This window comes from Triturus cristatus, chromosome 1_1 (assembly GCF_964204655.1).
Source record: "Triturus cristatus chromosome 1_1, aTriCri1.1, whole genome shotgun sequence".
NCBI lineage: Eukaryota > Metazoa > Chordata > Amphibia > Caudata > Salamandridae > Triturus > Triturus cristatus.
In genome coordinates, this window is record NC_140579.1 from 114,354,483 (window position 1) to 114,369,219 (window position 14,737).

The 14,737-nt window shown below is 41.2% G+C and overlaps 1 protein-coding gene across 1 annotated transcript in view; it reads left to right on the forward strand.

Moving 5' to 3' along the window:
* Positions 1–14,737, forward strand: part of LOC146869700 (uncharacterized) — a 664,652-nt gene that overhangs the window by 390,112 nt on the left and 259,803 nt on the right. Inside the window, exon 16 of the mRNA XM_085640198.1 lies at positions 229–502. Coding sequence (XP_085496324.1) covers positions 229–502 — 274 coding nt within the window. The remainder of the gene's footprint in view (positions 1–228; positions 503–14,737) is intronic.

Sequence of the window (14,737 nt, forward strand, 5' to 3'; positions counted from 1 at the left end):
GGATTAGGGGGCTGATCCTCCAGATCTGAGCACCACTTGTTAAAATTGTATCCTCTCTAAATGATAGGTGTGGTTGCTAAGTCTCAGCCTTAATTTGTAAATCACATTTTGAACTGTTGTGCACTGGCATATGATTTGGTTTATTGTCTCCATATGTCTACGATCTCTCGCTTACTCTGAAGCAATGGAATTTATATAGCATGAAATAACACTGAATTTTCTACGCAGTTGTCAATGTGGCCAGAGGAGGAGTGGCGACTCAGTCAAGCACTTACCAAAATGGAATTGCCAGTCGAAGCATTGATGGGAACCTGAGGAATGCCTTCGATCATGGTTTTTGCTCTCACACCAATAATGACTATTCCTCCTGGTGGAGGGTGGATTTGCTGGACACCTATAGCATTGCTTCAATCAGCATAACCAACAGAATGGTTGGCAATACCATCATTGCCAACATGTATGTTGGGAGTTCCTTGGAAAGTAATGGTGTCTTGAATGCAAGGTAAGGAAGGCTGGGCAGTACCACTTTGAAACAATGCATCATCGATAAGATAGTAGATGGAAGTTCACTTTTGGGTCATTAACTTATTTTGTGGTCTACTATAGTTGGTCTATCATGAGGGAAAGAGACTTTATCAACCAATATTGCCCAAGGCAGAAGGTCTATAATCCTATTAGAGTATTCCACCCACAGAGGGTAGAATGTTCTAAAATATATAAGTTCTAAAATAAACAGTGAGAAACAGAACGATACACATTGGAAGACATTATTGACCCATTATAAAAAAAAAATCAATTTCACTCTCTTAACAATTCAGAATCCTAACTAAGCAATATCAGCTAAGGGCTGCAACATGGAGCCGAAATCCTATGCCTAGGTGGGAAAGGTACCTGAGACAGCGAGGAAGGGAAATGTTTAAAGGCATTGATGTCATTGCCCAGGTCATCAATGATGCAGGCAATTAGATGTGAGCTAGACATGACCTCATGGAATGTCCAGGTGCAAGTGAGCCTCCTAAGATTCTGGAAAAGGCTGGGGGCAGGTGAAGAGTCAAAAGTGTCACAATGGTGTAAGAAGGAGATCCAGATAAGTGAATTAAAGTGGGCGAAAGTAACAAGAAAGAAACTACATACCATTTGTGATAAGTTAAAGGCGTCTATCGATCCGCAGTCCCTGCATATTGATGAATCGAAAAGTGAACTCAAAGCTTTAGGGAAGGAATTATCCAGATTGAATGACAGGGAGTACTTGATAAAGAAAGAGTCTGTGCGATTTATGATAAATAGCTGGTGGAAAGAGAAGTGGTACCCCTACTTAGAGATTTCACCAAACCCATGGCTCAGATTGGAATTATTGAGGGTGAGAATTGGTACCAATCCTGTTTGGTCAAATGAGAAATTGAAAAGGGAACTGATGTATCCAGATGGTAGATGCACATGCAGGATTGGTATGAAATGCAATTGCTGACATATTTTAATGGACTGTCAAAAACTGATAGCCCAGCGAAAAATGTTCTTACGACCGATTCTCTTAAAATATGGCATTAGGTCACTTGCGCAAGCAATTGAGCTCCTTATGGATATGCATTACTTTGATATCACAATAGCTGTGTCAAAGTTTTTTCAGGCTGTTAAACGGTTGGGGCATATTAACAAGGCGGCGCTGAAAAATTATCGCCGCTTTTGCGGCCGTTTTCGGCCGAAAGGCGGCGATAATTTTATTGCCTAATCAGCAAAGACACGCTATTGCGTGTTTTGCTGAGTTAGCGCCCATTTTCAGCATGCCTAACTTTGGATCGCTAATGAGATGCAAAGTAAGCGTGGCTGTGACACCAACCAGGGAAAATAGGGCAGCTTTGTGATATTAACTAGGAAGGGTAGCGATTATTTAAATTGCGTTAAGTTTGCCTTAACACAGGAATTTAACGTCTGTTAAATTCCTGACTAAGGCATACTTAACATTAGGGGTGGATTCTGTGGCTAAGACCACAGGCCCTTTCATCTAGGATATCGCCGTTTTTCACCACGGAAAACGGCGATATCCACACTATCTCTGGAATTTTTGTCGCCTCGGCGATACGCGCTAACCGGGCGATAAATTCCAGAGATAGCCGGCGATAAATATGCAAGCGCTATGTGCGCTTTGCGATATTTATCGCCGGCCCTTGGTAATATGCCCCGTTGTTTTTGGAAGAGGAAACGGAGGGATAGACTGAGTAAAGAAGAATTGAGATTTTAAGTTTTATCTCCTTAAATGTTTCAAAAATAGGATTTTAGTATATTCGGATCACATAATTGATACCGATTGTGTTTACTATCCTCGTTTGGACGTGCTTTCAACAAATTACGATGGACGCTATGAAAAATTGTAATTTGTACTGGAATGAGATGATTTTTTAAGAATTTGTAGAATTTTAAAAAATGTATGTTTTATGTGGTTTAAAGATCTATGGTCTAAATAAACTTTACTTTTGAATTGAGCTAAGGGTGAAGGCACTCCAAAATAGTTTCTGACCAGGGTGATGATCGAGGATCCAAAGTGAAGCTGAGGGCCCTACTCCACCCTATCAGCAGCTTTCTGTGAGTGTCCTACCACTTGTATCATATTACTATTGTAGATCAGACCCTTAAAGTTTGAGTTTTTCATGGTACTATTTAGTTGGAAGGTCACATGAAACCTATCTGCTTGGTTTCCTTTTAATTGATAAGGCTTCACCCTCTTTTTTACTAGTTAAGTCCTGGTTCTGAGGGTCACAAAAACATATAGAAAGAAAGGTAATAGCTTTTAGTCACAATGTAAATCATTATTTGTGCCACAATCATTTTAGGAATTGTGGTGAGTTCTAAGGTGATTTCCACTTATGAAAAATGCTGTTCCTCTGCTGGGATTTTATAAAGCATTTTTGAGCGGAAACACTTTTCTCTTTCGATTATCTCATGGAAGTTAAAATCAGTGCTCCAGAAGCTAAAATGAGGACAAATATTCTTTAAATTCATATATATCTTCATTATCCATGTGAGAAAAAAGTCTGTAATGTTGAGTGAAATGTGTGCAAGACCAAGAATCTGCCATTTGATTCCCAGTGTTTTAATGTAGCCTTATAGTACTAATGAATGACTGGTTGGAACACTAGCATTGGATATTAATAACAAATGTGAGGCACATTTGAATGCCATATTGCTGGAATAGGAGTTGTTGAATTTAAAGCTTTTCTTCTAAAGCAGGCTGAATTAATTGAACATGGAGGAGTAAATTATATGAAAACAAATATTTCTGAGGGGAAGTATGGGTTTTAGTCATGTATGGCATACTATATTTTAAGTAGGCCTGGGCGTAAAACTCCGCTCCACTGACTGAGTTAGCAAAATTTTGGCAGCTCCGCGTTCCCCCGAAGAATGCGTAGTTGCTGATAGACTCCAAATTCAGCAATGGAGCGGAATTTTTTTTATGTTGGCACTCTCATCAGAGAGCAGAGATGGGCTTAAGAGCGATGTCCAGGGACTAAATGATCAGATACCATGGACATCGCTGTGATAAGCTGGTAGGAGGTTGCGTAACATCTATGAGCGGATGGCGAGTCACAGTTTGTCATTTGCTCTTGAATTTGCAATCCTCATATTCTATCATACGCAATCAGAATGGTTGTGATACCATGAGTAAAGTTCACGTATTCAAAATATTCTTTGTTGGTCGCTAATTAATTTAGGGATCCAAATTATATGAGTACATGTCCTTTACTTAACGCCATGAACCCTCCCTGGCTAATCCTCGAGTTTTCGTGTGGGGTCTAATAATCCAATTGGTTACCTGTACCTTTTGCATGAAAAGACTACATTTCCCATGTGAACTCAGGCTGCATGTAACGACGTTTCTATGTCATCACCATGCGCTTTCCTCTTACGTCGACCACGCACCTAATACTACGGGTTCCCGTTTTTATAAATGGCGAACACCACCATGGTCGAGTACCTCCCCTTCTGGCTCAGCAGCCGTACGAGGTACCGACGGATAGGTAAGATCTTTTGTGCCCAATATTGTTTCGACCTCCTAAACAACGGACACTTGTCTCAAATGAGGCGCGTTTCTGCTCCGTTAGCGGGTTCTGCTATCTGCCATTTTATATCGACCGAGAGCAGATAGACTTGTGCATTTAATCATTATGTCGAAACAAGTTTTTTGAGAAAGGGCAGTCTATTCTATTGTCATTAGCATACCTTTATGGCATATTCTTGTTGATTATAGCAGTCACCACGTATGGATTCTAGCACGGTACAACAGCTAGCACAATGTGGTGTTTTTCTCGGCATCACGAGAATGATAGATGGCACTGTTCACACGAGCCATTATGATAAAATGCGATAAGCCTTTACAATCACACATACTTTTAGAGTACAGTCAAATAGTATTCTATGCCCATGTCCTTAAATAGCCATCCTTGAGGCGTAGGTTTTGCATATAACAAGATCAGTATATGATTACATAGAGGCATAGCCTTCTCGGTAGTCAGACTCCCGTGGGTTCTTTCCCCCGCTTTTGGTTTTAAAGAAATGCGTTTTTATGTACTAAGTATTGTTATACTCATAGCATTAATGGTCAGATTATACAATACCTTTCATCTACTTCCTAGAGCGGTGCCTCCTTAGCCTGAGCAGTTGCCAGGTGAGGCGAGGCGCATACCCAGAATTTTTCGGGTAAGTGACAATAACTAGTATTTCAATCATTTGATGTGATGGTTGTACAGTTGTTTGATTATACTAATAAGTATTTTGCATAATTGGAAGACTTGATTCTTATGCGCCCTGTGACCTAACTGTGCCGCTGCACTCTTGTCGTTTACCTTTCACGTTTTTTTGTCTCAACCCTTACAGGTATTTTCTCCTATACCTATCACAGGTTCAGGTTGTATGATTTACCTGTTATTCACTTATAATATTGCAGTAGCTCTTTATGGTCCTGACGAAAGCTGGGATATAATCTATCCATAAGCTGAAACATGTAGACCAGTTTTTCAACACAGTTATTTGTTTAAACTGTTATAGCACTGTTTTAATTTGGTATCAAGGTAGCACCCAAATAAAAAAAAATTGTGCCTTGTTAACCAATTTTATTCATCACACTTTTTTTCATCACTTGCACTGCATACATCACCCCGCACCATCTTCAATTTGGTTCCTTCTACTCAAGCAACATATTGATAGATGCATCCGGGATACACTTTGAACCTGTATCAACGTTCATCTGGTAGTGGATGGTTCTCTGGGAAGTCCCTGGGTTCCCAAATGATGAAGCGAGCCACTTCTAGTGGGTGATGGGAATCTTTTATGCATACACATATTCTCTATGCATACACATATCCAGTGTGATATGTTTTCTTTGTGTTAACAATTAGACTTGATGTAGGACTTGTAGTGTAGCATTTTCAAGGTCACTCGACTATTTTAGACTCACAGTTTTCTTTGTTAGGTATGTTGATTTGGGGATTATATACTGTTTGAGTCTCTAAACCTTATCCCTTAGACCCCCACTCTATTTTGAGATATCTTATTATTGTTATTGGCACTCTCATCATATCATTTGTTGCGAGGGGAGCAAGAAAAGACTTGCCAGGTGCTCACGAGCGCTGACGAGATTTGCTACCAGCACGCAAGCGCCTGTGAGATTTTGCTCACGCTTACATGGCTTTAGGTTGTGCTGCGGCTGCACCCTGGAGAAGATTCTCTCCTCTAAAAGCAGTTAAATCTCCTCAAAAATTTTAAAAACTTCTCAAATGGACCGTTCACATTGTTTTTTTGTGGGAGGATCCCGTTTGTTATTGTACTTTTTTTTCAAAAAGGAAGAAGTATCCTGAGACCCCAACTTCCTGTTCCTCTCCAGCAGGCTCCTCCAGTGATTTGTCCACCTCCTGGTCACTTGTCATTTGGATTTTTAGCTGAAAGGATCACTCTGTTTGTTTGCTGCATATACCATTAGATTTGAGAACTTTGTTTTTGTAGTATCTCAAGTAAGTTAAAAAACTGTTGTAAAAGTGTGTTGTTTGTGTGATAGAGGACATGCACCAGGATTTATTTGTACTTTTATTTGATTTTCAATTTTTTTTGTGCTTGGTGGCCTGCAGTTTCAGTAGGGGCGTAGGTATTTTTTTGCATGCAGTGTTTCTTCTTTTACAAAGGAAAAGTGTTGTACAGTTCAGTAAATTTTTTCTGTGTTTTTAATAAATTTGCAATATTGATTCAATTCACTATGTTGCCTAGTCTGCTAATGGTTTAAATTATTAAAGTGGAAAAATGGTTCTGTCGGGGTTTCCAATTGCTCAGAGCAAGTAGCTACAGCTTACTTATAACACATATCAATGATTTGTGAAAGAAGAGAAAATAATATAACACACACCAAACTTAGAATTCAATAGTCTATTCAGAAAACAATATCAAATAATTGTGGCTGTCGCAATTTACAATTTCAATTGCAATATGGAATACGTGACTGAGGTGAAAAAGTGACGTGGTTGTTGGTGATAAAGACAGTACACTATATACAAAAACAAATAAGCGTGCAGTAAAAGAAAGGATTTTTTCAAATGTCCTTGTTATTGTAGCACATATGCTTCAGGATCCAATGACAAATAAGACTGTGATCATGAGCGTTGTGTAGATATATCCAGTACGTCGACGTTTCGACCCCGTAAGTAGCACAAAAGTGAAATGCGTCAAGGTGGGTCTTCTTCAGGACAGGAGGGGGGATGGGCAGCCTATGGGTGAATTAAAGAGCCGTGTCAGGTGTGTGTTATAAAACAGAATTGTGGAATCCCTATTTGGTTTTCAGAAATCAAGCTTACCAAAATGCAGATTCTTTAGTATATCTGCAAAGTATCAAATGCCTCCTAGTCAGATATTAATTTAATATTAAAACCTCACACACCTCCACCAGCTGGTTGGAGCCTATGAGAAAGTGACAGGGAACTAAATCAGTGACTGATAGTGTTTCTGTTGCTTATAATACAACAGGAGTCTGTTATGACTGTGACATACCTCAAAATTAATCTGTAAATGAGTTCCACCCGTTGGTTGGAGTCTTTGTTTATAGCCAGTCGAGTGATTTGATAGAAAAAATAATAATAAATAATATAAATAATGGATAGAAGGGTGCGTAAGTTATTTAATTAAAACAGAAGGAAAAGAAATCACTCATAGGCGTGAGGCGCGCTTCTCTCAGTGCTCCCTAGTATACTCTCACCGTGATCTGGCAAAGAAACACGCGTCCGTTCGGCAGCAGCTTTGTTGGAAGAAAGGGGCCAGGGTGAGAGGCAGGCTATAAATAGTATACACGGCGTGAGAACGACGTGCACGTTCGCCCGTGTAACTTGAGAATGTTTCAAAACGTCAATTATATGAAAAAGACGTGCACGCATGGTGCAGGAGCTACGTTAACCTGTCAAAGAACCGGGCTGCTGATTACAAGGAATGTGTTGACGTCAATTATGTAAATGCAGAAGCTCAGTCAGTTTGTTGAGAAGCCAGGCTGCTAATATGCAAGTATAAATACTGTGTGTGAGCAAGGTAGAGCAGTTTGAAGATTTTAACAATGAAAGAACAATAATGCGAGTACATGCAATTTTCAAAGACATGATTGATGGTACAAACCAGCCTATTTAAACACTTTGCATGGTGTAATGGTTAGAAAGATATTACAAGTGAAGGTAATTTAAAACAACACATTTACATGAGTGCATGCATGGCGTAACTGTTTGAAAATGGAGATGACCTGTAACATTTCACAAAGCATGTGAGCAGCTAAACCTGTCACAGAGCCGGGCCGCTGATTACTAGGAATGTGCAGCAGCTCAGTCAGTCTGTTGAGAAAGTGGGCTGCTAGTTTGTAAGTATAAATTACTCCTCTACATGAAGCGCTGCGTGAAGAATTTCAAAAATGAAAGGACTATTACGAGAGTACATGCAATTTACAAAGACATGATTGATGGTCCTATCCAGCACATTTAGTCTGCTTATAGGCCATCCAGCCAGTAGGCCCAGTACTAGTCATAGGTGCATGAAACAACTGTTTATGTGGTGTCTATTGAATTGAAACATAATTTAGGACATGGATGGCACTGGATTAAATTACAGAATTTGTTTTTGGGGTATTTCACTTTGTCATTCTGTAAACAGTGTATAGGTGGAGTAATATATTTGATGCCTTTGGAGGATGTGTGTTGTTGTAAAAAGAAATTACCGAGTTAATTTTCGTTCTTGACATTGTTGAATTAATGCTGTTTTCTCCTGTGTGACCATGCCTCCTTTGTCTGGCCGGTGTGTGAGTGTGTTTGCCATAGGCCACCATTTGCTCTTGTTCCCCATGCCATGTGGCCAGGGGCCATTTGGATAGTCAGTGTCTATAGACCTGCATGTGTTCTTTGTTTTCGATGCCTCCTGTTAGTTGTTTGACCATGTGGCTGGTGGCTATTTTGTATATATTTCTGAGGGATGTGGCACAGAAACCACCACTGCCAGCTTCCATATATGTGCAAGGCCCGTGAGACCTACATCCACAACCAGCTCAGTAGAAGGAGGCACTGCAGAAAAGCAAATGTCGAAACACCCACCTACCACCACTTCTTCTGTCCTTGGCAGTGGCACCAGTGTCAGAAAGTTTACCTCCCCAGTTTGGTACACCTTTACAATTAGCAAGCAGGAGGCAAACATTGCAATATGCTCCATTTGCAAAGCAAGTGTTAGTCGGGGTAAGCTTGGTACAAATTATGGCACAGCAGGCCAAACAATCCATTTGAGAAAACACCACACAATCTGCTGGGAGGCGCACCTTAGCCAAAAAACTGCAAGTGGTGTTGGTGAAGGTGATGCAAACTGGGAATCTGATCTGATCACTGTGGAAGGTGAAAGTGAAGAGGAAGGTGATATTTTTGTTACACAAATCAGCCCTGTCCCCAGCACTGCAGTAGTATCTCCCACATCAGCAACGTCACAATGGCCCAAGACTCAGAGTCAGGTTGCGACACCAAGGCAAGAGCATACAGTGATTGCCCCGCTGAGACTCACATTGAGTCTACCACCCTCTGCTCTCAAGAAGTTGCCTGCATCAGTTGTTCCAGAAAAGACAAAAAATCCAGGCTCCTATTCTGGCATATTTAGGCAGGAGGGGCAGTATGAACACAACCACAAAACTGCACGTTTGTACAAAAGGAAACTGGCTACAATGTCAGCGCTGGACATCCTCCCTTTTTTTGTGTGGAAGGAGTGGGTTTTCTAGAAGTTGAGGCCGCCATCTGCCTGAAATAGAATGTTTCCAGCCGGACCTATTTTGCTTGAGTTGCTTGTTCCAGCGCTACATCACTATGTGCTAGAATTGGTTGGAAAAGATTTGCAGCACAGTAATGTTCACAGTATCCATCTGAAGACCTGCATGTGGACCAGTTGCTAAGCCACTGATTACATGTGTATCACTGCACATTGGATCCCTTTAGTGGGGGTTAAAGAAATTATATCTGCAGGCGTTGACACTGCTGAAATTTTCAGTAGCTCTCAGAAGCATGCAACAGTAGCCATGTTTGCTACGGGGAAATCCCATAGTGCTGCAAATATCTTGGATGACATTAACAACAAGGCCTCTAAATGGCTGTGACCCGGACGGCTTAACATCGGATTTGTTGCCACGGACAATGGCAGCAACACAGTTAAGGCCATGTCAGATGGTGGCTATTTCAGGATCCTGTGTTTGGCACACTGCATTAACATAATTGTACAAGACTTTCTCAAATAGAAAAACGAGTCAGCAACTTACTGTTAACCTGCAGAAGAATCTGCACTCATTTCAGCCATTCTTTTAAAGCCCTGAAACAGCTGAGGATCCTTCAGAATGATAATAGAATGGCAGTTAAAGCACCCATACAAGAGGTGCCAACACATTGGAACACGACTTATTACATGTTTTAATTTCTGTTTGAGCAGTACAGGCCGATCAATGAATTTCACGCAAAGAGGGGATGTAACTGTGAAAGGCATGAAACCGTCGCTGTCCCCCCTCTAAACCTTGTTTTTCTGTATGCCTGAGGACTCAGAAACGACTATGCAGGAAACTAAAGTGAGCATGGAGATCCAAGTACGATCTTGGTGACAGAGAGATCTACAAAAAATCCATTGCTGAATACAAAACTCTCATCCAAAGAGAGAAAACAAAATAATTCACTGAGAAAATACATCAAGCTGAAAATTCAGCCAAAGAACTTTTCAGTATGGTAAAAAAAAATGGTGGCAAAAACAGATGCCATGGCAAATAGGACCTTCTGTGATACTCTTGCAAGCTTCTTTCAAAGTAAAGGTACAGAGTTCTTCGATTCCTTCACTTTAACTCATAACGCAGAACCTATGGCTCCAATTAACAACTCCCTAACATCAGACACAATGCTGGATAGGTTTTCGCCTCTGAACAAAGAGGAGGTGCTGAAACTTATAAAGTCATGCAAATCAGGGTCCCCATTAGACCCCTTCCCCCAAAAGATTGTACACTTAGCAAACAGGATTTTTGAAGAACAATTGACAAAAATCCTATATAAAGTGATCAGTAAAGGACATATTCCCCTTTAGAAGGCAGCATTGATCCTGTTTCTACTGAAAAAAGCAATCTTGACCCCCAGGAACCTAGTAGTTATAGGTCCATTTCTAGACTTGCTTTCCTGGCTAAACTACAGGAAAAAGCCCTGAATAACGAACTTATGGCATGGATTGACAGTAATAATGTGCTGGATCCTTCCCAATATGGTTTTAGAAGGGCACACAATACAGAAACAGCCTTGCTCACTGCTTCAGAAGAACTCAGATGGATCATGAATAATGGAGGTCAAGCCGTCCTAATATTTCTCGATCTCTCCACGGCTTTTGATACGGTCAACCACATCATTCTGAACAACAGCTTAATGGAGTTGGGAATGAGAGGCGCAGCTTTGACTCTACTTGAGGACTTTCTAACAGACAGAACAAACCATGTAGGCATGGTTTGCCTTGTGGTATACCGCAGGGCTCCTCATTGAGTCCTACCCTCTTCAATCTGTATGTTGCCCCCTTGGTCAAACTGATAAAGTCCTTAGGTTTCTCAGTAGTGTCCTACACCGATGACACCCGAATTGTGGTGTCAATCTCCAAAGATCAGGAAGAAGTTGGACACCGATTCAACTCCTTTATGGTCCAAATAGATCAGTGGATGCAAGCAAATTGCTTACAATTAAATGCTGTTAAAACAGAGGTCCTACTGTCCGGAAACAAGAGATCCCTTTGGTCTCTAATTAGGTGGCTCCCGAATATGGGACCCTTACTAATACCAGCACAGAAAGCAGGGAACCTAGGAATTATCTTGATGATAAACTCCACTTTCATCATCAAGTAAAAGCACTCACATCTTCCATGTTTTATACACTGAAATTAATAAAGAATATCTGTCCATATATCCCTAATCAACTTCAAAAAACAGATGCCACCTCTCTGATTCTGGGCAAAATAGACTACATAAATGCCCTCTTTATTGACATTCGGAAAAAGTAATTACAAAAACTCCAAATGCTGCAAAATGCTGAAGCTCTACTCCTCACTGGAATTCCTGTACATAAGTCGGTTGCTCAAGCATTGGTCAATCTGCACTGGCTACCTATAGCAAAACGACTGGAGATTAAGACCTTGTGCATAACCTTCAAAGCATTACAAAGTTCAGGCAAACTATTTTCGCTCAAAACTTGCATGGTACTCCCCGGGCAGAAGTCTTAGATCCTCAGACACGATGCTATTATCCCCTCCAAGAGATAAACGTGCTACTTGGGGTGGCAGGAGATTTCTACTGAAAGCAGCTACCCAGGGAACGGCCTACCGTTTGCTATAAGGAAATGCTCTGACTTCCTGGCTTTTTGGAAGTCAATAAAAACCTGAGATGGACCAATTGGGCCTAGTCAAATGTCTGACAGTGATGCTGCTTCCTTTTGAGGTTTTCATACGGGAAGTCGGCAAGTAGGACAGTACCATGGGTCAAGCTATCCCCTTTTTGCACATGCTACAGGATCAGCTCAAGGAGGGGTTTGAAATGTACGCAGGTGTGGATAAAAAAAGATGTGAGTGAGTTGGTGGAGAGCTTAATCCTTTGCTTGGCTGTTAACACAAGCCTGCAAAGAGACATTGTATCATCCAAACATTAAATCTCTGACACAGTTCTTGATCCACAGTACAAATAGTTACTGGCCACTTTCATTCGTTTTTCAGATGGGGATGTTTCAAACTACAAGATGTGGATTGCTGAGCAAGCCAGTGACCTAGAAAAAGAGCGGCTGGGAATTAGAGGCCCACTCCTGGGCAGAAGTTCTGGGGTACAGCCTTCAACTTTCACAGAGTAAGAAGGAAGTGCTGTTGGCTCACAGAAGCCAAAACCAACAAGAACACCAGCAACAAGAACAGAAACAGGAGCATCAGCCCCAAAATCTGCATTTGATTGGTTTCTAAAGGCAGAGCTAAGTCCAGTGCAAAGGCGCGGGCGAAAGAGGTCAAGCAAGTTGGAGCACCAATGAATATTGAGAGGATGGTCCAGGCCTATCTGGATGACTCAACAGAGGTCTATCTGGATCAAATCCCATTAGTGTATTTCATGGGAAGAGGCGCCCATAGCCAATGCTCAGCAGGCTGGCATAAAGCATCTGGCTTGTCCTGTAGCCAGAATGTCTGCTGAGCATGTGTTCAGTGTAGCTGGTGCAGTTGTCACAGTGAGAAGGACCAGTGTCTCACCCGAAAAAAAACATGAAGAGATTAACCATGGCCAAAATGAATCAGCACTTTAGACCACCGAACTACACCATACCTGAAGCATGACAGGAGGAGATTGAGGGACGATTGGTCAGACTCAGGTCATGGTAGCATGTTAGCTGACCAACTTCTGGGCAAACCACCCGAGTTTGAGGGCAAACTCGGCTTCCCTGTCTATTGAGTAGGCCTGTGCCACCATAGAACTTTGTATCGCCGAAGTGCTTTGACAAAAAAAAAATGATTTAGCTAGGGGACCATTATGTTATTTTGTCTGTTTGTGTCTGACTTACTAATGCAGCCCCACCATTTTAGACACATGTCTGTCCGGATTGGAGTTGAACCAGTGTGCAGTGAAAAAGCTTCCTACCCCATTCTCTTCAAGGGCATTGGAGAGACAATGCCTGCCTTCATCCCGTGCCTGTCCTTTCTTTCATCCCCCAGCAGAACTGCTCCAGACAATGTGTGTTGCATGAGTCAAAGAGGATCGGCAATGTACCACTGTGCTTGAATTGTAACAGGTAAATAATGCACCAATGTGTGAAATACGAGTGATTGTCAGTGTTGAAATGATTCATGTGGTGGCAGACAGTGAGGGTCCGTGTTCAACTATAATTTGTAAGCTTGATTGTGTTTGTGATGAATTACAACGTTGGTGGCCTAATGGGTGATCCTTTTTTTATTGAAGGATATTTCTTTCTTCCTCTTTGACACTTAGCAAGATTTGTTTACCAGGTCAACACTGCTTTGCTTTCTGGTTCACACACCTCAAAGTTCCGACCTGTCCATTTAGCTAACAATTACAAATCTAGTCTACTCAAAAAATTACTCAATGTTTCTCTTGTTGTTCATCAACAGCATCGCATTACAGGTAGATCTCTCTCATTTGAGTCAGGAGTCAGAACGGAGTTGGACATATTTGTTACTGGGAGCCAAGAGGACGATGGAAGGAGTCAGGGCGTGACTACTTCAACAACTGCCAGAAGAAGTAAGTTATCAACTTCATGAAAACCAACAGGGTGATGACTCCAAGTGGCCTACTCGAATCTGTGGACTGGTGAGAGGTGAGTTGATTTCTTGATTTGGGAAATGCAATGCTGCTGAGTGTGAGTGCTGGCTGGCTCAAATTTGAAACTATGTGGTTGGGTGAGCGGCCTGTTGTAGATAACTGGAGACAGACAAAGATGATGTCACATCATCACATTATTGGTCAGCCTGATACATGCAGCCACTTGTTTGTGATTTTTTGTTATTGTATTTGCTCTCATTTAATTTATCGTACATGAGTCATAAAATGAATGATTGCAAAGGACTATGCTCTTGTCTGGTGGATTAGTGGCTAATGCATCCACTGCAGGGGCCTGTGTTCAACCTCATGGTCACAGGTTCAAATCCTGGCAGGTCCACTCAGCCTTTCATCCATTTGTGGTCGATAAAATGAGTACCATTGAGTTGGGTAACAATAAACATCTGTTATTCAGTGCATTGAGACCCATGGGTGATAAGTGTGCTTTACAAATACAAGTGTTATGTTATGTTTATGTTATGTTTCTAAGTGTTCTTGGTGCCCTCCTCATGAAACTGACCCTCTGTCCTTCTCCTTGACTCTACAATATATTTTCTGTTTTACAATCCGCAGGCCTTTTCTTCTCCTGCACAAAAGGCAAAACCACCATAACACTCATGTTTACCTTACCGGACCACTACGACCAGGTACCCAAGATTGATGGACAATCCAAGAAAAATGCAGATGCATCCCCCAGTTTGGCAATACAGTATCATTTTTCTTTTAAGAATGATTTTTTAGAAGTCCTCCATAATTTGTATTTACTATTTTTCAAACATAGCTGACAGAACATTTAGATAGATAATACTATATTAACTTGGGTCTCTAGGGCTGACTGACTGTTTGCAATGCATTTAACTTAACTGTGTCATACTCATTCCTTTGTTT